The sequence below is a fragment of the Salmo salar genome, chromosome ssa09, assembly GCF_905237065.1.
Source record: "Salmo salar chromosome ssa09, Ssal_v3.1, whole genome shotgun sequence".
Classification (NCBI taxonomy): domain Eukaryota; kingdom Metazoa; phylum Chordata; class Actinopteri; order Salmoniformes; family Salmonidae; genus Salmo; species Salmo salar.
In genome coordinates this window covers 23,083,587-23,106,056 of record NC_059450.1, presented here as the reverse complement: position 1 = coordinate 23,106,056, position 22,470 = coordinate 23,083,587, and the positions used below count along the sequence as shown (strand labels likewise).

Here is a 22,470-nt window from a genome sequence, read left to right as displayed (position 1 = left end):
TCAGTTACATAGTCTGCAGAATAGAATTTACACTATGACTTATGTTCAATACAACAAACCAACCATGTAGGGAAACATAAAGCTGTGAAATCAGAACATTACAGTTCATGTTTGTGTGGTGGAGGTGTGTTAAGTGTTATGAGACATAGGCACATTGATGTATGTTATTTATCTTTCCTTCCTTGCCTCTCCTTGTCAGCCATCACAGCTGTGCGTACCAACGTGGCCAACCTTAGTGATGCAGCGATGTGGAAAATCAGACGGGCGCGCTTTGCCAGGAACCGCCAGAAGAGTGTGCGTTCCCTCCGTGACAGCATCAAGGGCCCGTCCACAACCAAGCGAGCCTTCTCCCTCCCAGAGACTCTGTGTAACCGACTACGTGAGTGTCCATCGGTTGGTTAGGCTACTAGTCTGTAGGTCTCAGCTTTTGTCTGTCCCATGCTTCTACTGTTTCTCTCTTCATCAATTCACCTCTCTGTTCTGTTAGTATACCTACAAAATCTTTATTCCTGTTTGTTTCACTCAATTGCACATTTTCTCAGTGATTTGTTATCTTGCTGGAGGTAAGAGGTTTGTCTTCTCTGTGATTTCCTCATTGACCCTGCACAGGATGCGGTCTGAGTTTCTGGGAGAGGGGGTCTACTGTTGGCTTTAGACTGTGTGTGGTTGTTGAGCTTGAGTAAGCAAGTGGAGGTTAAATTATTAATGAATAACTCAGAAAAGTCTCAGCATCCAAATACATATTAGGATCCCTTTATGTGAATGATGTGAGACATTGGGATGTATAGGGTAATCTGGAAGCTCAGACTTGTGTCCTGTGCTAACTCCCAAGAACATTCTCCTAAATTGCATTCTTCATGTGTGGTTTTTAGCTTTAAGGCTTACGAGGCAAGAGCACTCTGCCCCGACTCTGGGAGATATGATAGAGAAAGTCCTGCCAGGTAAATAACAACCCAAATCTAAATACAGAAACAGATCAACATTCCCTTCAGCATAATCGCATCATATGACTAACTTATGGCTACTGATAAAGTTGATGGGCATCAGGAAACTTGATGAAAAAGCAATGTTTGCTCTTCACTGACATTCATTGCTTTTCATCCAAAATTCATAGATACCCACTGGGCATACACTGGTTGAATCAATGTTGTTCCCACGTCATTTCAATGAAATTACGTTGAACCAATGTGGAGTAGACGTTGAACTGACATTTGTGCCCAGTGGGTAGTCCGTTCTTTTTTAGTCTTAAAAACAAATAATGTTGGAATTGGAGAAAACTGTTACTCTTGCTATCTTGATAGCTTGTCACATTTTCTGTTTGCATTTTACATATTCCATGACTATGTTAAAGTGACGTCCATATATGTAATCACCCTGCCAAATGTAGACCAAGTTAGATGACTGTCGTACCCTTCCCCGAGCTTTGTTCTCCTGCTTCACCGCCCCTCTCCTCTCCATCCGCTCCCCTGTTGGCAGCACGTTTCCTCCCGCCTTTTAACCCTGATGCTTCGGCCCCTCTCCAAGGCCACAGCCCCTCACCGGAGGATGACTCGGTCATCAGGGACCTGCTCCCAGAGGATGCTGGGATAGATCACCAGACGGTGCACCAGCTCATCATGGTACTCATGAAGTTCATGGCCAAAGACAAGAGCAGTGCCGAGGCAGACATCGGCAGTGCCAAGGCCTTCAACTCGGTGAAGCGCCACCTGTATGTGCTACTGGGCTATGACCAGCAGGAGGGTTGCTTCATGATCGCACCGCAAAAGATGAGGACCTCCACCTGCTTCAATGCTTTCATCGCTGGCATCGCACAGGTCAGAGGTTATCATTAACCCTATAAATGACTCTGAGTTAATGCTGTACTAGTTCCAACATTTGTTTTAAAGACAATCCTTGAGTAAATCTGGAGTTTAATCCCGAGAAAAATCCTGCTTCAGTTGGGAGTAAATGAAAGATGGGAGTTTTTCAGTTTGTTTCCCACTGTAAAGTTTTAAGTATTGTGTTGCTGCTGCTGAATGATGTGAATTATGCCAATCTGTCAAGCATCAAGAAGAACCAGGTGTGATGTGATATCTCCTCCAGGTGATGGACTACAACATTGGGCTGGGGAAGCAGCTGCTCCCCCTGGTGGTCCAGGTGTTGAAGTACTGCACCTGCCCCCAGCTCAGACACTACTTCCAGCAGCCGCCGCGTTGCTCTCTCTGGGCCCTGCAGCCACACATCAGACAGATGTGGCTCAAAGCCCTGCTGGTCATCCTCTACAAGGTACACACCACCCACAGTTGGAATATAATGAAATCTTATTCACTATGTGAATGTGTTTACATTGTAAACTTTATAGATGCAGTGTGTCTATAATTGATTACCTGTAATTGTGAAAATGTAATATTGAGGACAGCTAATTTATATATATTAAGTTGCTTTGTACTCTCTTACCCTTCACTTCTATCGATCCTGTGTGTGGTCTCAGTACCCCTACCGGGACATGGATGTGAGTAAAGGGGTTCTGCACCTGATCCACATCACCATCAACACCCTGAATGCCCAGTACCACAGCTGTAGACCCCATGCCACTGCTGGACCCCTCTATAGTGACAACTCCAACATCAGCCGCTACAACGAGAAAGAGAAAGGTGCGGACAACAGAGATTATCACATGCCTGGATTGTAAATATAGGCTTTTATTTTAAATTAATCAGTAATAAGAATTAAGAGTTTTGGACATACATTACATTTACATTACATTTTAGACATTTAGCAGACGCTCTTATCCAGAGCTACTTACAGTTAGTGTATTTATCTTAAGATAGCTAGGTGATACAACCACATATCACGGTCATAGTAAGTACATTTTCCTCAATAAAGTGAGGAGGGGATGCGAGGGTGGTGCTGTGGGATTATTTAACATACTCTTTGAAGAGGTAGGGTTACAAATGTTTTTGGAAATATGGGCAAGGACTCTGCTATCCTAGCTTCAGGGGGAAAGCTGGTACCACCATTGGAGTGCCACGACAAAGAGCTTGGACTGGGCTGAGTGGAAGCTGCCCTCTTGTAGGGGTGGGAGGGCCAAGAGACCAGAGTTAGCAGAACGGAGTGCTCGGATTGGGGTGTAGGGTTTCAGCATTTAACCTTTATTTAACTAGGCAAGTCAGTTAAGAACAAATTCTTATTTACAATGATGGCCTACCCCAGCCAAACCCTAACCCGGACGACACTGGGCCAATTGTGCACCGCCCTATGGGACTCCCAATCACGGCCGGTTGTGATACAGCCTGGAATCAAACCAGGGTCTGTAGTGACGCCTCTGAGATGCAGTGCCTGAGATGCAGTCCACTCGGGAGCTCTGAAGGTAGTGAGGGGCAGTTCCTCTTGCTGCTTCGTAGTCAATACCATGGTCTTGTAGTGGATGCAAGCTTTGACTGGAAGCCAGTGGAGTGTGCGGAGGAGCGGGATGACATGCGAGAACTTGGGAAGGTTGAAAACCGCTGCGGCGTTCTGCAAAAGTTGCAGGGGTTTGATGGCACAAACGGGGAGCCCAGCCAACAGCGAGTTGCAGTAGTCCAGACGGGAGATGACAAGTGCCTGGATTAGAACCTGCGCCTCTTCCTGTGTGAGGTAGGGTCGTATTCTTGTGACGTTGTAGAGCATGAAGGAGGATATGACAGCTATGAATGACTTGGTGTATAGAGAGAAGAGGAGATGACCTAGAACCGAGCCCTGCGGGGCATCAGTAGTGAGAGTATGTGGTGCAGACACAGATCCTCTCCACGTCATCTTGTAGGATCGGCCTGCCAGGTAGGATACAATCCAAGAGTGTGCAGAGCCTGAGACGCCCAGCCCTGAGAGGGTGGAGAGGAGTATCTGATGGTTCATGGTATCAAAGGCAGCGGATAGATCTAGGAGGATGAGAACAGAGGAGAAAGAGTCAGCTTTGGCAGTGCGGAGAGCCTCCGTGACAGAGAAAAGCAGTTTCGGTTGAATGACCTGTCTTGAAGCCTGACTAGTTAGGATCAAGAAGATTGTTCTGAGAGAGATAGCGAGAGAGTTGGTCAGAGACAGCACGCTCAAGTGTTTTGGGAAGAAAAGAAAGAAGGGATACCGGTCTGTAGATTTTGATGCCAGAGGAGTCGAGTGTAGGTTTCTTGAGGAGGGGAGGGACTCGGGCCGTTTTGAAGTCAGAGGGGACGCAGCCAGTGGTCAGGGATGAGTTGATGAGGGAAGTGAGGAATGGGAAAAGGTCTCCAGAGATGGTCTGGAGAAGGGAGGAGGGGATGGAGTCGAGCGAGCAAGTTGTCGGGCAGCCGGACTTCATTAGTCGCAGGATTTCATCTGGAGAGAGATGGGAGAAAGAGATTCAGGCGTAGGGTACTTCTGTGTGAGTGGAACCAGAGGACTCAATTGGCTGAGTGAATGAGGAGTGGTTGACAAAGTGGTTGACAAAGTTGTCTGCAGAGAGGGAGGAGGGAGGAGGAGGCGGTGGAGGATTAAGGAGGGAGGAGAAGGTGGAAAAGAGTTTCCAAGGTTAGTAGCAGAAGCTCAAAATTGAGAGTAATAGAAAGTAGCTTTAGCAGCGGATACAGAGGAAGAGAAGGTAGAGAGGAAGGAGTGAAAGGATGATAGATCCTCCGGAAGTTTAGTTTTCCCAAATTTTCGCTCAGCTGCATGCAGAGTAGGGTCCAAGAGGCAGAATCAGGAGACAGGATTGAGAAGGATTTAGCAGAAGGGAGAGATGATAGAATAGAAGAGGAAAAAGTAGTGGGAGAGAGAGAGCGAAGATTGCGACGGCGCATGACCATCTGGGTAGGGGCTGAGTGGTTAGGGTTGGAGAAGAGGGAGACAGAAAAGGAAACAAAGTAGTGATCAGAGACCTGGAGGAGGGTTGCAGTGAGATTAGTAGGCGAACAGCATCTAGTAAAGATGAGGTCAAGCATATTGTCTGTCTTGTGAGTGGGAGGGCACTGGGAAAGGGTGAGGTCAAAAGAGGCAAGGAGGGGAAAGAGGGTTGGAAAGAAATTAATCGAAGGCAGATGTCAGGAGGTTGAAGTCATCAAGTACGAAGAGCAGTGAGCCATCATCAGGAAATTAGCTTATCAAGGTTTCAAGCTCATTGAGGAACTCTCTAAGGACACCTGGTAGGCGGTAGATGACAACAATGTTAAGCTTGAGTGGAATTCAAATGAGGAGATGGACAGGTGAGAAAGGGAGAAAAGAGAAAATCTCCATTTAGGAGATTCCTACCACGATGACCAGATGCTCTTGGACTATGAGAGAAATTAAGAGAGAACAGCTGGAGTAGCAGTGTACTCTTGGGTGATCCAAGTCTCAAAAATACAGATGTAGGATCTTAATTTAACCTACACTGCTCAAAAAATAAAGGGAACACTAAAATAACACATCCTAGATCTGAATGAATGAATGAAATAATCTTATTAAATACTTTTTTCTTTACATAGTTGAATGTGCTGACAACAAAATCACACAAAAATAATCAATGGAAATCCAATTTATCAACCCATGGAGGTCTGGATTTGGAGTCACACTCAAAATTAAAGTGGAAAACCACACTACAGGCTGATCCAACTTTGATTTAATGTCCTTAAAACAAGTCAAAATGAGGCTCAGTAGTGTGTGTGGCCTCCACGTGCCTGTATGACCTCCCTACAACGCCTGGGCATGCTCCTGATGAGGTGGCGGATGGTCTCCTGAGGGATCTCCTCCCAGACTTGGACTAAAGCATCCGCCAACTCCTGGACAGTCTATGGTGCAACGTGGCGTTGGTGGATGGAGCGAGACATGATGTCCCAGATGTGCTCAATTGGATTCAGGTCTGGGGAACGGGCGGGCCAGTCCATAGCATCAATGCCTTCCTCTTGCAGGAACTGCTGACACACTCCAGCCACATGAGGTCTAGCATTGTCTTGCATTAGGAGGAACCCAGGGCCAACCGCACCAGCATATGGTCTCACAAGGGGTCTGAGGATCTCATCTCGGTACCTAATGGCAGTCAGGCTACCTCTGGCGAGCACATGGAGGGCTGTGCGGCCCCCCAAAGAAATGCCACCCTACACCATGACTGACCCACCGCCAAACCGGTCATGCTGGAGGATGTTGCAGGCAGCAGAACATTCTCCACGGCGTCTCCAGACTCTGTCACGTCTGTCACATGTGCTCAGTGTGAACCTGCTTTCATCTGTGAAGAGCACAGGGCGCCAGTGGCAAATTTGCCAATCTTGGTGTTCTCTGGCAAATGCCAAACGTCCTGCACGGTGTTGGGCTGTAAGCACAACCCCCACCTGTGGACGTCGGGCCCTCATACCACCCTCATGGAGTCTGTTTCTGACCGTTTGAGCAGACACATGCACATTTGTGGCCTGCTGGAGGTCATTTTGCAGGGCTCTGGCAGTGCTCCTCCTGCTCCTCCTTGCACAAAGGCGGAGGTAGCGGTCCTGCTGCTGGGTTGTTGCCCTCCTACGGCCTCCTCCACGTCTCCTGATGTACTGGCCTGTCTCCTGGTAGCGCCTCCATGCTCTGGACACTACGCTGACAGACACAGCAAACCTTCTTGCCACAGCTCGCATTGATGTGCCATCCTGGATGAGCTGCACTACCTGAGCCACTTGTGTAGGTTGTAGACTCCGTCTAATGCTACCACTAGAGTGAAAGCACTGCCAGCATTCAAAAGTGACTAAAACATCAGCCAGGAAGCATAGGAACTGAGAAGTGGTCTGTGGTCCCCACCTGCAGAACCACTCCTTTATTGGGGGTGTCTTGCTAATTACCTATAATTTCCACCTGTTGTCTATTCCATTTGCACAACAGCATGTGAAATTTATTGTCAATCAGTGTTGCTTCCTAAGTGGATAGTTTGATTTCACAGAAGTGTGATTGACTTGGAATTACATTGTGTTGTTTAAGTGTTCCCTTAATTTTTTTGAGCAGTGTATATTGTTGCAGCAAAATAATCCTTCAGCAACAGGATTTGAAAATTTAGTCCATAATGTTGCTTGATCGGTGGTTAGGTTATTAGCTGGCCAAAAATTAGGCTGCATGAAAAGGCAATACTGTTAATATAACTGTGTGTTAATGTGGGTTTTCAGTGAATTTATGTAAATCACAAAGCTTATCTGCATTTCCTGCAGTGCAAGAAAATAGTTAGCAACAAAAGACTGATCAAATTAAGATCCTACACCTGTAATGTGTATGATGTTTTTTTCAGAGGAGGACAGTGTATTTGATGAGTCTGACGTTCATGACACCCCAACTGTAGCAGGCAACAAGGAGTCTCAGACCTTCTTCGCCCGTCTGAAAAGGATCGGTGGCAGCAAGTCTGTCAAGTACCAGCCGGTAGAGCTGAATGCCCAAAAAAGTATGAAAATAGTCTCAAAGGATGACCTATTTTATCCAGCAATTAAATTAATTGAACTTAAACGCTTTCGCTGACATGAATTGAGCATTCACAGATTTTCCCAATCAGATATGATCTATCTTTTGATCCTGTCTCTGTCTGCGTCAGGTGAAATTGAGCTGTCTGAGTACCGTGAGGCCAGTGCAGTGCAGGACAACATCTTGCACTGTGTGAGGGAGGAGAGCACCAGGAAGAAGCGTCTGCAGGCCATGCACAAGCAGAAGTCCCTGGACATTTCCAACACTGACTCCATCCTCTACAACTTGGACGAGCACCGACGCAAGTCCTGCATAGACCGCTGTGACCTGCAGCATGGTACCCCCGGGCCCCCCTCCTCCACCACCTCCCACCCCAGGCGGACAGGGGGCCACGGGAAGGGCTCGTCAGACGGCTCCTCAGGCCGAGCGGAGGGCAGTGACCACCAGGACCATTCAGGAACCCGGGGGGGCCACTCAGACTGCTCTAGGCCTGTCATCCCAGAGGTGCGTCTCAGCTGCATGGAGACGTTTGAGGACAAAGCTGACTTGGACTCCCCTCTTACAGGCGGCTCTTCTGCAGAGAAGGAGGACCAGGACCTCATTGACCTCTCCTCCGACTGCACTTCAATCCCAGAGAAGCACTCCATCCTCTCCATGTCTGACAGCGACTCCCTGGTGTTTGAGCCCCTACCACCACTGAGGATCGTGGAGAGTGACGAGGAGTTTGACCTGAACATGGTGATGGGCCCCAGGTTGAATGGGAGTGCCAGGCCCCCTGCTTCCCCTGCCAGGCCTGCTGCCTCCCCTGCCAGGCCCCCTGCCTCCCCTGCCAGGTTTGCTGCCTGCCCTGTCAGGCCTGCAGCCTCCCCTGCCAGGCCCCCTGCTTCCCCTGCCAGGCCCCCTGCCTCCCCTGCCAGGTCTGCTGCCTCCCCTGCCAGGCCCACTGCCTCCCCTGCCAGCAGCAGCACCGTGTGCCTGTCCCCCATGGTGCAGGTGAGCGTGGACGACTGTTCTAAGGAGAAGAGGACCACAGACTCCCCATCAAAAGAAAGCCCCCAACAGCCTCTACAGAGGAGGCCACGCTATGCAACCCCCACCACATCCCTGGAGCTGCCTGACCGGTCGGAGCACCCTGGCCTGGAGAGCCCCATGACTCTCAGCTTACAACAGAAGAGGGACCTGCTGAGGAAGACCCCTGCTGTCCCTGACACCTCCCTGGATGACTTTGTGCATCCTGAGGACTTGAAGGCAGGGGTGGGTCTGGGGACCAGTCCCTCTGGCAGGATGATCTTCCTGGACATCCCTGAGGACACAGTTGAACCCCTCACCTCTCTGGAGGGGAACAACAACGATGAAGAGGAATATTATGAAGAAGATGATGAGGACCTTGATGACAGTGACTTTAAACCTGATGATGATGAGAATGACGAGGCAGAGTTTAAGATCCAGATAGTTCCCCGGCAACGCAAACAGAGGAAGATAGCTGTGAGCGCCATCCAGAGAGAGTACCTGGACATCTCCTTCAACACCCTGGACAAGCTGGGTGAGCAGCCCACTGACACAGGTAAGAGAGATCAGGGTCAGGGGAGACAGGAGCCTAAGTCCAGAGAGAGGGGTCCCTCTGTATGGACTTACAGCTGCTGTATCCTTTTCTGTGCCCCTGAGATAAGTATGCTGACTTCATGCACAATGTGCCTTTGGACGTATGTGTGTTTCAGTGACGACGTCTCTAAGGTTTGAGGGGGCTTATGGGATATGATAAATTGATTGATAAAATAATTGATAAAATAAGTTTTCTACTGAAGTGTCTGCTTAGAAGTGCAGAACCACATATATCCATGCTACCTCCAATCTTTAGTCAACTGGTCACCATTGCTGTTTCCTGTCCTGTGGTGTGGCTTTGTCTCTCCCTTTTCCCATTCCAACCCATGGTAAACTTCTGAAAAGCCTACTGTAAAAGAAAGTCTGAGAAACCGATAAGTAAATATCAGTACAGCGCCTTCAAATTACTGCAACACACTTTCCATAAATAGCTGTCCATATAAGAACTAGTAATGGCCTAAATGAGAAGGCAATTTCTTTTTTTACTAAATAGAACATCAATAAACCACATCTTCATTTTAGATTGCTCTTGCACTAGGACTCAACGTATACTTGCAGTTAATTACTTGTAGCTCAACACTACATTTGTATTGGCGTTGGGTGTCTGCAACATCCCATGCGCTAACCAGTTGTCTACATGTGAGGTAAGAAGGAGGCTGAGATGCTGAAGCAGCCACTATTCCGCCCCATCACTCACCCACATTGCCTTGCAGATCACAAAGTTCTGTCTACCCTGGAAAAGCCACGGGAATCCGCCTCAGCCCCCACCCTTGAAGCTGCTATCCCAGAAACAAGCAACCGCTCTTCAGTATCAAGTAGGATCCAAATACTTCCACATTGTCATGTGTTTAAATCACCCCAAAACACGGATGTGGTCATTACACCAAGAACTTTACACTGTTCAGACATTTGGCCTTGACTTTTAAAGGTGTAAAATACTTTTTTTTAGTAGTGTTTTTCTCAGCCTTTTGTTTAAGACACCAGTGCAGTTTTTTCAGGGTTATTTTCTTTTTCTTATCAATAGATCAGGATTCTACCTATCCAACTATATATAGATTAATTAATATACGCAACTAAGCCATTAAATCATTTCATTTTTATATTTACCTCTGTGAGTGTCTTCTACTCCCCATTTTCCTGACGGTTGCTTTAAGGGCAATTCCACCACTTTTCAACTTCATATTCATCATCTCCAGCACGAATCCAGTGTCTACATTATGTGACCGACCGGTTCGATTTGGTCTTATGTTGCAAAATTTGAAATTGTGTTTTTTACGTTAGATAAAAGTAGAGACTCAGAGCTAGAAAATGGTATACCATACACTGCAGTTGAGGAACAATGGGAAAGTAATTCTGCTTTGAAAGTTGATAAACTTGTAACCTCACTTTTGAGAAAATGGCCCTTGAATGTTTTGGTACCTTCTTTGTCTACACCCATTCAGCATCGTTCACACCCTTTTAAGCTTTAGCCCCACCTATCTCTTTAATGATTCACATGTGAGGCCATGCATTAAACAACCATAGATTTCAAGACTAAAGGCTGGTTTATACTACGGGTGTGTTAAAAATGTTTATCTGGAGTGCCAGAGTGTGCTCTGGGTGTTCGTAAACTCAGAGCATTATCAGATTGGCAGTCAGTAAATTCAGAGCGTTTCGCTCTCGGAGCATTCACATTTCAGACAGGATGCTCTGGACAAAAAGTAGGGTTGATCCGAGCGTTCTGACCTAACAACAGCAGTCAAGCACCCAAGCTAACTGGCTAACTTTGGCTAGCTACTTCCAGACACCAATGAGAGAACATCTCACTCTGACCATTTTACTTGCCCTAGCAAAGCTGATTAGGCTGTTTTCATGTTAACCAGAGCGTTGCTGACTGCAACTGTGCTGCTGGCTACAATTTAATTAAAACATTTTGCCAACGTTTACTAACACCAGCCATATTCAACAGGTGTTGAGCGTTCATAAATTTGTTATTTTGCACTTTGGCACACTCTGACGAAAGTACTCTGAAATTGGCATAGGTTGCCAGAGCGAATTTATCAGCTGCCAGTGACAGTTGTCGCAGTGACATCATAAACATTTTATTGAAATAGGTACTTGCATAGTGGAGTATTTTGTTTAGACATGTAGCTAGCTAGCTAAACAATGAACCATAATCCCAACTCATAACGTTACTACCCTACAGTACACTTTAACTTGAAATGAAAATGACTTTCTGACAAAATTAGAAACATGTAATATCTGAAAATGTAGCTAGCTAGACTCTCTTACCCGTATACATGGATGGACGCTTCACCCTCTCTGTCACGGATGCCATGGTTGCCCTTAGTTTGAAGATGTAATCCAGAGACAGGTGTTTTATACAACAGCCTTCTGTGTGTTCTTTTTTCGACTCCGTCTGCATATTTACAATCAAACCCTCTAATTCCACTGATTTCAAAACTCGGTCCTCCAGAAATTGGAGAGCAACACTTTTGCAGCGTTAGAAAGGATTACCTATTATAGACAGAAAGGTGCTACATGGCAGACCAATCCAAACTCATCTCTCAGCATGTCCAGCCCTTCATTATCTCAGCCAATCATGGCTAGCAGAAAGGTTGCTGGCTTTTTCTTATTTATTTGTATTTTCACCCCTTTTTTCTCCCCAATTTCATGGTATCCAAATGGTAGTAGTTACAGTCTTGTCTCATCACTGCAACTCCCATACTGACTCAGGAGAGGCAAAGGTCAAGAGCCATGCATCCTCCGAAACACAACCCAACCAAGCCACACTGCTTCTTGAGACAATGCCCATCCAACTCAGAAGCCAGCCACACACGTACACCTGGCGACCGTGTCAGCGTGCACTGCACCCGGCCCGCCCCAGGAGTCACTAGTGCGCAATGAGACAAGGATATCCCTGCCGGCCAAACCCTCCCCTAACCCAGACGACACTGGGCCAATTGTGCACCGCCCCATGGGCCTCCCGGTCACGGCCGGCTGCAACAGAGCCTGGACTCGAACCCAGAATCTCTAGTGGCACAGCTAGCACTGCTATGCAGTGCCTTAGACCACTGCGCCACTCGGGAGGCTGCTGACTTTTTCCATGGCTAAACCAACCAGTCTCGTAATTTAACAATTTTATTTGTATTTACAGATGGCATACAAGTTTGTTATTAAGGCACGTACAAGTTCACATGTTCCAGAAGGCATTTCTGACCCAAAAAAGTTTATGTTCAAATGGTGCTCCAGTGAAGTAGTGACATGCGACACACGCCTAGTTTCCTGAAAAGGGTCACATGTGAAAACAGCATATTTCTATGATCAGTGGTTAAAAATATAAGAAGAAAGGTCCTAAAACAATTATTCTCTGTGACATCACAGGGTAGGATTAAAAGTAAAAAAACAGGGATTCTCAAAACCTGCAACGAGTTTCTAGCCCAAGGTAGAAATGCACCATTGTCACATATGTTGGCACTGGCATTGTGCTGGAGATAATGAAAATGAGGTTGAAAAGTGGTGGAGTTGCCCTTTAATTAAACCAGACATTGAAATTAAAATAGTGGAGATAGAGGGAAAGTACCAGGCAGCTCAATCCTTTGGGTGTGTGTTTGTCGCACTCCTAGCTCAGTACCGTCAGGCAAAGCGAGGCTCGTTGGGAGCTCTAACCATGAGCCAGCTGATGAAGAGACAGCTGGAGCACCAGTCCAGTGCCCCTCACAACATCAGCACCTGGGAGACAGGTCAGTCACTGCTAACTATCTCTGGTCCACCTCTCCAGAGGGAAAAACATCAAAACAGATTTTTAATGACTGTGCTTGAATGGGTTTGGCTGTGCTGATTTTAGTGTTTCTTTCTACAGGCCCCACCAAGACCAGCCTCCTATCTGCCCCCAGTACAGTCAGCATGTTTGTGCCTGCCCCTGAGGAGTTCATTGATGACCAGCCCACCACCATGACTGACAGGTGAGGGAACCTACCGCCAACCACTAACACTGACTGGTGTGTCATTCAGGATCGCAGACACTGTATACATGAATGGTTATTTAGTGTTATTAATGATAATACTGTGTGGTCACACAGGTGTCGTGACTGTGGTGCGGTGCTAGAGGAGTATGATGAGGAGACCCTGGGCCTGGCAGTGGTGGTGCTCTCCATGTTCATCCACCTCAGCCCTGACCAAGCTGCTCCACTGCTGCTGGACATCCTGCAGTCTGTGGGCAGGTCTGGCAACTACAGCAGCTCCTGCACCAACCCTATTATACATCCCCATACACAAACCTGATTGTTCAGTAACATTTTTGCACACTCTCTGTCATGTCTCCATTGTTAAATTCAGATTTGTGTCTTTCAGGCTGGCATCTAGTGCTAATTTCTCTGGGCAAGCTGAGAGGTATGACACATCACAACCAGACATACTAAGTATATTATAATATTGTGCGTGCTAAACTCAGGTGTAAGGTGGATGCTGATGATTTGTTCACGCTGGCTGTATTCTTGTTCGCTGGCTGTATTCAAATGAGAATATATGCCAACATGAGGTGCAGACGTTCTATGTGTGTTGATGTCTCTGTTGGTGTAGCATGCTGATTCCTGGCAACGCAGCAGGTGTGGCTAAGCAATTCCTCCGCTGTGTGTTCCATCAGCTGGCCCCCAATGGCATCCTGCCCCAGCTCTTCCAGAGCAACATCAAAGGTCAACTCATACACACCACAATATGTCTCCTGTTAGGAGCAGCTCTCTGAGGGACATGGTTGGATCTTTACCATCATACTTTTCTGTGCATTTTCAGATGGAGGTTTTCTGAGAACGTTGGCCTTGTCCCTGATTGATTTTAATGAACTGAGTTCTGTGGCTGCACTGAATCAGCTGCTGGAGGTGGGACATTTTCCTGCTTAGTGTAATGCTTAAAGCTCAGCACTTGGCTGAAGGTACTATGCGGTGTGTGTTTGTGTATGGGCTTTTTATTTTATTTTTTACTTTAATTAGTAAATATTTTCTTAACTCTATTTTCTTAAAACTGCATTGTTGGTTACGGGCTTGTAAGTAAGCATTTCAAGGTCTCCACCTGTTGTATTCGGCGAATGTGACAAATACATTTTTATTTGATTCAATCAGTAATGCAGAAGATCAGCGTTATAACGCGGTTGACATTAAAAGCAATGTTTCCGCATTCATAGTAAATGCTGCGTATGTCGGCTCTATCGGAAATGACCTTTACATTTCAATCGCGCTACAACGCACATCTTCCAGATCTTGAATTGAATCGAGCCCTCTGTCTTGAATCTCAAGAAAAATCTTCACTTTCATCATGTATCCAGCAGGAGGAGCTCTTGTAAAAGTTGACAAGACTAACACTGCTGTTTGGATAGCATGATACTAAAGCAGATAATGAATACTGCTGAAGAGCATGCCTCTGCATGGTTATTAAAATGTTTACTCTGCACTATTAACTTGGTTTGTTTTATTTAGCAATCTTGCACTGTTACAATGTTAAAGCAATAGCATTTATGATAGTCTATCTCAGTTCACTCCTTTCGCTCATAACTATCAATAGTCCAAACCACTTTTAGAATATATTTTTAAACAATAATGTAACAGCTTGTAAGGGCTCTATGGCAATAAATTGTAACCCTGTTATCATTTATGCCACTGTCCTCAGGGTCTGAACAACAAGAAGAGTCTACCAGCAGGGGGCACCATGCTGCACTGCCTGGAGAACATTGCCACCTTCATGGAGGCCCTGCCCATGGACTCCCCCAGCAATTTGTGGACCACCATCTGCAATCAGTTCCAGACCTTCCTCACTAAACTACCCTCTGTGCTGCCTCTGAAGGTACTGGACCTCGCTCTGCATATAGGCTGCATTGACTGTTTTTTTGACTGTGATCAATATAGAGCTATAGCCTTATGAAGAATTTGATGACGTCTCTCTCAGTGTCCCCTGGACTCCAGTTTGAGGATCATCATTTGCCTGTTGAAGATCCCCACCACAAGTGCAACCCGGGTGAGTCTGTCTGTGTGTGCTTGATATACATTAGGACTACTAACCAAATGGTGAGGTCAGTCTTCATTTGAGTGTCATAAATACCACTATCCCAGGCCCTGAGCAGGTTATGATTGGTTACATTCTGACTCTTTAAATAAAATGACTTAGACCTGATAGCATTCAGTTATGTCAGATCAGAGGAAGGCCCGGAAAATTGCCAAAATACTCCAGGTGCCCAAGCCATAGACTGACTGTTCACTCTGCTACCGTCTGGCAAATGTTACCTGAGCATTGGCTCTCGGACCAACAGTCTCCGAGACACCTTCTACAAACCATAAGTGTGCGAAATAGTTAACTGATGGCTATCCGGACTATCTTGAACTGACTCAATGCACACTCACAAGACTATATATACACACTATATATACACACACTACACCGACACACTAAACCCACACACATTCACAACATTATGCACACACACACACACACACAACAAACACACATGCGCATACCGACACAACACACACACCTCTGTTCTTTATTTTATTATTATTATTATCTATCCTGATGCCTAGTCACTTTACCCTGCATTCATGTACATATAGTATCTACCTCATGTTCCTCCACATTGATCTGGTATTGGTACTGCCTGTATATAGCTCCATTGAGCATTTTATTATTCGTGTTACTATTTTTCTTTTTATTATGATCATTTTTTAACTCTGCATCATTGGGAAGGGCTCGTCAGCAAGAATTGCATGGTTAAGTCTACAACAAATAACCTTTTGATTTGATTTGAGATCTTGTTCAGTGGTCAGTGAACAGCTCACTCACATTGACTGTCATTTGCTTGACTGAACCCAGAAGTCTTACTCATTTGGAATGAGCAGAAAATATAACAAAACCACTGGTGTGGTAAGATCCCCTCACCCACCCTCCAGGCATTGACCCTTAACTCCATCTCTTCCTCTTCTTCCTCAGAGCTTACTGGAGCCCTTCTCCAAACTGTTGAGCTTTGTCATCCAGTATGGAGTGTTCAGCCTCTCTTACCTGGTGGAGCTGTGTGGCCTCTGCTACAAAGCCTTCAATAAGGTAAGATATGTACAGGTTAGCTTACATTTGATATTAGTATATTTGTTTATTATGTAAAACAAACAAAAAAATTGGTACAGATGTAGGATTCATTTGATCACATTTGTTGCTTTATTTTAAATGTTTTAATTTTAACTGAGAGCTGCACTATCTTCCTCTATGAGCCCCTCGACCTCTCCTTTGTCCTTGCTCTCAGCCTCTTACTTGGTCCATTTTTACAATAAGCAACTCAGAAGTGACATCTTTTATGCATGAATAAGGACTGATTGCTGATTGAACAATTGTGCAAAGACGTTTTGCACACGTGCAGAAGAGGTTCACATTCATGGGAGTAATTTGTATCAGCTCTGACCAAATGTTTACATTTTGTTTGACATGATTTACTCAACTGACTTGCGCATTTTGTAGAAAGTTGTGTTTACTGTTTTGTAAAAATGTGCTTAGCATTTGTATTGTGTGTGAAAGCAATGAGAAATGACAGTTTTGCAAAAAATTATACTGTTGTGCTCATTAGGTTATGATGGAAAGCAAGTGGACCCAAGTTTCATTAAAAGTGTCTTAGCAATCGAGAAAAACTGTAAAATGATTTGTCGCAACGATTTACCTTAATGAAAAATGTATAAATCCTTACAAAAAATGTACATTATAATCCACATAATAATTCACATTTCCTGTGGCTGCAGGATTATTTTCCTGCTGTAGCAAACTGGCTTAAATTAGGATCCTACATCGGTAGTAATGCAATGATCTCATGTGAAAGGCCCAATTAGAAAAGCGATACAGAAATATAACTTTCCCACATTGTTAAATATAAAACCATGTCTGCAGACCTTTGTATACAGTAGTTCTTGGTTGTAATACTTATCCCCAGCCTCTCCCGCTAGACAGCAAGGTGGCTGTGTGTCACAGATGATTAAGTAGGCAATCAGCCAGTATTGATTTACATGATTAATTGGGGCTCTGGGCTGAGGATGTATGGTGTGTATCTGAGGGCAAGCCTCCCTCTGTTAGAGCTGGGGCATTGGCTGTCTCCTGCTGCAGGAATGATGGATCCTCACCCTGCTACTGCTGTCACAGCGCCATGCTTTATGTCTCCAGCTCTATTGATTTCCTCTAGCCTTTTAAATCCCTGCTATATAACATCCGTTTCTCAATATGGAAGTCAACATGACTGATAATGTCTATTTAACTGTTTCCTGTGCAGTTAGTCTTATGAGGTGAGCTTTCTCATATGCAAGTTTAAGGAGGATTTTTCATTGGGTTATTGTAGACGTATGGATGTTTGGGAAGTTATGTTTATCACTAATGCACTATACATTGAACATTTTAACAAATGTGACACCAAATCAGCTGTACCACTGGTGTTTCATGCTAATGAGAAGGCAATGATTTATTTTGTAATATACACTATATATACAAAAGTATGTGGACACCCCTTCAAATGGATTCAGCTATTTCAGCCACACCCGTTGCTGACAGGTGTATAAAATCGAGCACAAAGCCATGCAATCTCAATAGACAAACAATGGCAGTAGAATGGCACCATCACAGGATGCCACCTTTCCAGCAAGTCAGTTCATCACATTTCTGCCCTGCTAGAGCTTCCCCGGTCAAATGTAAGTGCTGTTATTGTGAAGTGGAAACGTCTAGGAGCAAGCACAAGCTCTCAGAACGGGACCGCCGACTGCTGATGCGCATACCGTGTAAAGATCTTCTGTCCTAGGTTGCAACACTCACTACCGAGTTCCAAACTGTCTCTGGAAGCAACGTCAACACAACAATTGTTCATCGGGAGCTTCATGAAATGGGTTTCCTGTTTCAGCATGACAATGCCCCTGTGCACAAAGCAAGGTCCATACAGAAATGGTTTGTCTAGATCAGTGTAGAATAACTTTACTGGCCTGTAGAGAGCCCTGACCTTAACCCCATCTAACACTTTTGGGATTAATTGGAATGCCAACTGCAAGCCAGATCTAATCACCCAATTTTTTTTTACATTTTACCTTTATTTAACTAGGCAAGTCAGTTAAGAACAAATTCTTATTTTCAATGACAGTCTAGGAACAGTGGCTTTACTGCCTTGTTCAGGGGCAGAACAACAGATTTTTTACCTTGTCAGCTCGGGGATTCGATCTTGCAACCTTCCGGTTACTAGTCCATCGCTCTAACCACTAGGCTACCTGCCGTGCCTGACCTCACTAATGCTCTTGTGGCTGAATGGAAGCAAGCCCCCGCAGCAACGTTCCAACATCTAGTGGAAAGCCTTCCCAGAAAAGTGGAGGCTGTTATAGCAGCAAAGGGAGTACCAACTCCATATTAATGCCCATGATTTTGGAATGAGATGTTCGACAAGCAAGTGTCTACATACTTTTGTAGTGTAGTGTAGTGTAGTGTAGTGTAGTGTAGTGTAATGCAGTGTATGAACCAATATGTACAATTTCCAACATGTATAATAAGGTGATAATAAGGTAACTACTGTATGCTATGCCATAAGTATACTAGAGAGAGAGAGAGGGGATGACAGTGTAGTCGGTAAACAGGCAGCAGGCAGAGCTTTGTATTGAGTGGATGATTTAACAGAGAGCAGTGGCTTCTCAGGCTGACAGGCTCATCTGAACTGGATCTCTGGGAAAGAGGAGATCTAGACTGGGTGCCATGCTAATCAGCTCCTCTGTCTCTCTGTCTTTATTCAGAACACAGAACACAGCCTTTATACTCCAGTACACACAGGCAACACTGTATGAGCACTGGAGAGGCAGAGAGATATAGTGCACAGCCCTGTAATATTTAATAAGACAACCATTTGGCAAACCTTCTTCCCCCAGTATGCCTAAGAGTTTATCTCACATGGTCCCTCTAAAATTAATTACAACATTTGTACACAGTGGTTTTCTATATTCTCTCACCACTATCCTTATTTCCTCTATCCAGAGCTATTTTGTGTGTTTTGTTTGCCCAGGAGCGAGATAAGTTCTATATGTCTCGTATTGTGGTGCTGGAGCTTCTACAGGCTCTGAAGTTCAAGTCTCCTCTACCCGATACTAACCTGCTACTGCTGGTCCAGGTAAACAGTAGTACAATCAAATCTACTTGTGGAAAGGACTTCAACTCCAAAGTACCTAAGATGACTGCATATTTATTAATGTTAACTGCATCCGTGTATGTTCTCAGTTTGTTTGTTCAGATATTGGTACGAGGCTAGCAGAGTCTACTGTTCTCTCAAAGCACATGATCTCATCTCTTCCAGGGGTAAGACAGTACATCATACATTGGTTCTATGGGTCCCTTTATGATAACCTAATGAAACCAAATGAGATACAGATATTGGCCATTTGATTGTTGCACTATTCTCTCTGTCTTTTTCAGTGCACGACAGCAGCAATGGAATGCATGAGGCAATACATCAGTGAACTTCTAGACTTCATAGCAGATATGCACACACTGACCAAACTAAAAGTGAGTTTCCTCCTCCTTCACCTATCTTACATAAGTCTCACCTCTAGCCATCTTGTCATGTGGGTGGGTGCTTATATTTGTCATATTTCACACATGTACAAGTGTGTATTATACGCAGGTGTGAATTGGAAAAATGTTTGCGTATCCCAACTCTCCCCGAGACACCCTCGGAGCGTGGTGTCACTGCCAGGCCCTAGTCATGTGACCTATCCTGTGATCATGTGACACTCTCTCTCTCCAGAGCCATATGAAGGCGTGTTGTCAGCCACTGCACGAGGACACGTTCGGAGGGAACCTGAAAGTGGGCCTGGCACAGGTAGCTGCCATGGAGATCAGCAAAGGCAATCACCGTGACAACAAGGCAGTGATCCGTTATCTGCCCTGGCTCTACCATCCCCCGTCCGCCATGCAGCAGGGGTGAGAGGCACAGACAGTTACAGCACAGATGTCACTTTCAGTGATCTCACTATTTATAACCATGAAGATAGAACTATATGTCATAAATGGTATAGCAGACCTAACCAGTTAGAGATTTCTGTAGTTGAATGCTATCAGTAGAAGTGCCTCTATATGACATTACAATACATTGGGAGTCTAATAAGACTGTAATGTTTGCTCAACAAGCGTTTAACCTCTGTCCTCTCCCTAGACCTAAGGAGTTCATTGAGTGTGTGTCACACATCCGCCAGCTGTCCTGGCTGCTCCTGGGCTCCCTGACCCACTATGCCCTGCACCAGGGCTCCACCTCCTGTATGCCCATCCCCCTGGACGCTGGCTCACACATCGCTGACCACCTCATCGTCATCCTCATCGGCTTCCCTGAACAATCCAAGGTCTGGACAATGTCTAAATGTTATATGCATAAATGTTGAAGTAAATGCTACGTAAACGTATGAAGATTTTATTTGTCCTCCCTCAACCGAAGTCTAGGATGAGATAAAGACCAAAGTGTCACTGTCCTATCTCTTCTTTCCATCCTCTGTCTGCAGACGTCAGTGCTGCACATGTGCTCCCTGTTCCATGCCTTCATGTTTGCCCAGCTGTGGACCATTTACTGTGAGCAGTCCGCGGCCACTCCGGCCCTGCAGAACCAGAATCAGACAGAGTCCTCCTCCAACGCCATCCTGACCGGCCTGGAGTTCTGGAGCCGCGTCACACCCAGCATCTTGCAGCTCATGGCCCACAACAAAGTGGTGAGGAAGATCCACACGCTTATCTCTCCGTCAGCTGCAAGAGGGGGTGGGCTGGAAATAGGATGTGCATGGAGATATGTGTAACAGTTGAGTGTGAAACGTAAAGCCAGGCTATTGTCACCTCGGAAAACTACTACTCAGATTTTGGTAGTTGTAAATGTGGCAGAGGAGTTGGCTAAAGCACAAACAGATCCTTGTTGTGTCTGACAGGACATTGCTGTTATGTAAGGCCGGGATTCAATCCAATCGCGCTTTGTCCACCATGCACGTTTTAAAGGCAATGTTCCTGCGTTCGCGGAGACCACATTCACGGTAAACGTCGGCCCAATCAGAAATAACCTTTAAAGCATTGTCTAAATACACAGTCAGATTGAATCCCGGCCTAAGAATCTGCTTTGCTATGATATATTTTGATTCATATTTGGAAGCGGGGTGATCATAAATCATGTTCTGATCCCTTGCAGTAATACGAATGTGTTCTTTCTAACTTTCCAAGATGGTGGAGATGGTGTGTCTACATGTCATTAGCCTGATGGAGGCTCTACAAGAATGCAACTCAACTATCTTTGTGAAGGTAAGAGAGGGCATTTACCCACAATTTCCCCAAACATTTGATTTTACACTTTATTTTGCCTCTTCATGTTGCTTTCTATTTCAACTCAAAATTCCCCTCTTCTCTCCATCAGTTAATACCTATGTGGTTGCCCATGATTCAATCTAACCTAAAGGTAAGAGTTAAATTGCAATTCAAATATGATTTGTATTATGTTTATATATGGATATAGATGCTCAAATTTTCTTCAGAACAAAAAACTCTCACCCTGTCCCATGCAGCACCTGTCTGCAGGGCTACAGCTGCGGCTGCAGGCCATCCAGAACAGAGTGAACCACCAGTGTGTGCAGGGCCAGGCGGCCGGGGCCCTGCCCTTCGCCCTGCGCAAGTGGCTGCAGTGCACACAGTTCAAGATGGCCCAGGTGGAAATCCAGTCATCCGAGGCTGCCTCACAGTTCTACCCCATGTGACCTGCCCACCTCTCACTATGGGAGATCCTCCAAGTCCCAGTCCTCCTCAGGACCAGCATGCATCTGTCTGCTGCCTGCCTGACCATAAACATCAGGAAGTCGACTCCTGCATAAACTGACTCTCGCCGTCTTAAGACACTGCTTCTGACGTAATCATCTTCAGCACCTTTTAAACTTTGTATATCTATACTATTCTTTGGTGCAATGAAAGGACAGGTGAGTACAGGGTGGGCAGGTGTGCAGATGTAGGGGGATCACAGTTCTGTAGTTAACAGGTTAGGTGTCCAACATGCTGTGTGCTGCATCAGAGGTCAGAACAGATGGAGAGAATATATAGCAGCAGATGATAGTCTGGATGAGGAATGCTGAAGCTCAGACTTGTTCACTTGGTGATGCTCATGGTCTATATCGTTATGCTCAGTTGCTTGGTTGCAAGCCTGATAAAAATAATAAAATCAAGACACATTTTCTAAATCTTGTTGTCGCTGTCATTTCTACAGAGGACAGTTAAAGTGCACAAAGTGTGATATGATTGCACATCTGCACAGTAACTACTACAGTATATCTTCACTAAGGTTTATGGGAAAACTAAATGACGGAAAGAGGATCTGTTAAACCCAATGACTGTATAGGAACCACCCATATCCTAGCTCAGAAGAAACCAATAGCAATCATACTATATATCTTATCAGTAAATCCAATTAGACTTTAGGGCTCCTGTCTCACCTCTTCCACTGCTCAGTTCCAATAG

At 45.4% G+C, this 22,470-nt stretch overlaps 1 protein-coding gene across 4 annotated transcripts in view; it reads left to right on the top strand.

Annotated features, from left to right (window-relative positions):
* LOC106611001 (protein unc-79 homolog) overlaps window positions 1-22,193 on the top strand; it is a 53,707-nt gene extending 31,514 nt beyond the window's left edge. For 2 of the 4 annotated variants that reach the window (XM_045723496.1, XM_045723493.1), the window contains exons 26-51: window positions 200-379; window positions 873-941; window positions 1,525-1,814; window positions 2,083-2,265; window positions 2,471-2,633; window positions 7,217-7,366; window positions 7,514-8,947; window positions 9,699-9,800; window positions 12,591-12,707; window positions 12,827-12,929; window positions 13,047-13,187; window positions 13,318-13,356; window positions 13,546-13,658; window positions 13,756-13,841; window positions 14,626-14,799; window positions 14,902-14,970; window positions 15,937-16,047; window positions 19,007-19,111; window positions 19,219-19,296; window positions 19,414-19,503; window positions 19,745-19,920; window positions 20,153-20,336; window positions 20,493-20,696; window positions 21,193-21,270; window positions 21,383-21,424; window positions 21,531-22,193. In XM_045723496.1, coding sequence (XP_045579452.1) covers window positions 200-379; window positions 873-941; window positions 1,525-1,814; window positions 2,083-2,265; window positions 2,471-2,633; window positions 7,217-7,366; window positions 7,514-8,947; window positions 9,699-9,800; window positions 12,591-12,707; window positions 12,827-12,929; window positions 13,047-13,187; window positions 13,318-13,356; window positions 13,546-13,658; window positions 13,756-13,841; window positions 14,626-14,799; window positions 14,902-14,970; window positions 15,937-16,047; window positions 19,007-19,111; window positions 19,219-19,296; window positions 19,414-19,503; window positions 19,745-19,920; window positions 20,153-20,336; window positions 20,493-20,696; window positions 21,193-21,270; window positions 21,383-21,424; window positions 21,531-21,719 — 4,670 coding nt within the window. In that variant the 3' untranslated portion in view covers window positions 21,720-22,193. The remainder of the gene's footprint in view (window positions 1-199; window positions 380-872; window positions 942-1,524; window positions 1,815-2,082; window positions 2,266-2,470; window positions 2,634-7,216; window positions 7,367-7,513; window positions 8,948-9,698; window positions 9,801-12,590; window positions 12,708-12,826; window positions 12,930-13,046; window positions 13,188-13,317; window positions 13,357-13,545; window positions 13,659-13,755; window positions 13,842-14,625; window positions 14,800-14,901; window positions 14,971-15,936; window positions 16,048-19,006; window positions 19,112-19,218; window positions 19,297-19,413; window positions 19,504-19,744; window positions 19,921-20,152; window positions 20,337-20,492; window positions 20,697-21,192; window positions 21,271-21,382; window positions 21,425-21,530) is intronic. The other 2 variants (XM_045723494.1, XM_045723495.1) reach the window with 2 other exon arrangements.
* Window positions 22,194-22,470: the final 277 nt, after the last annotated feature.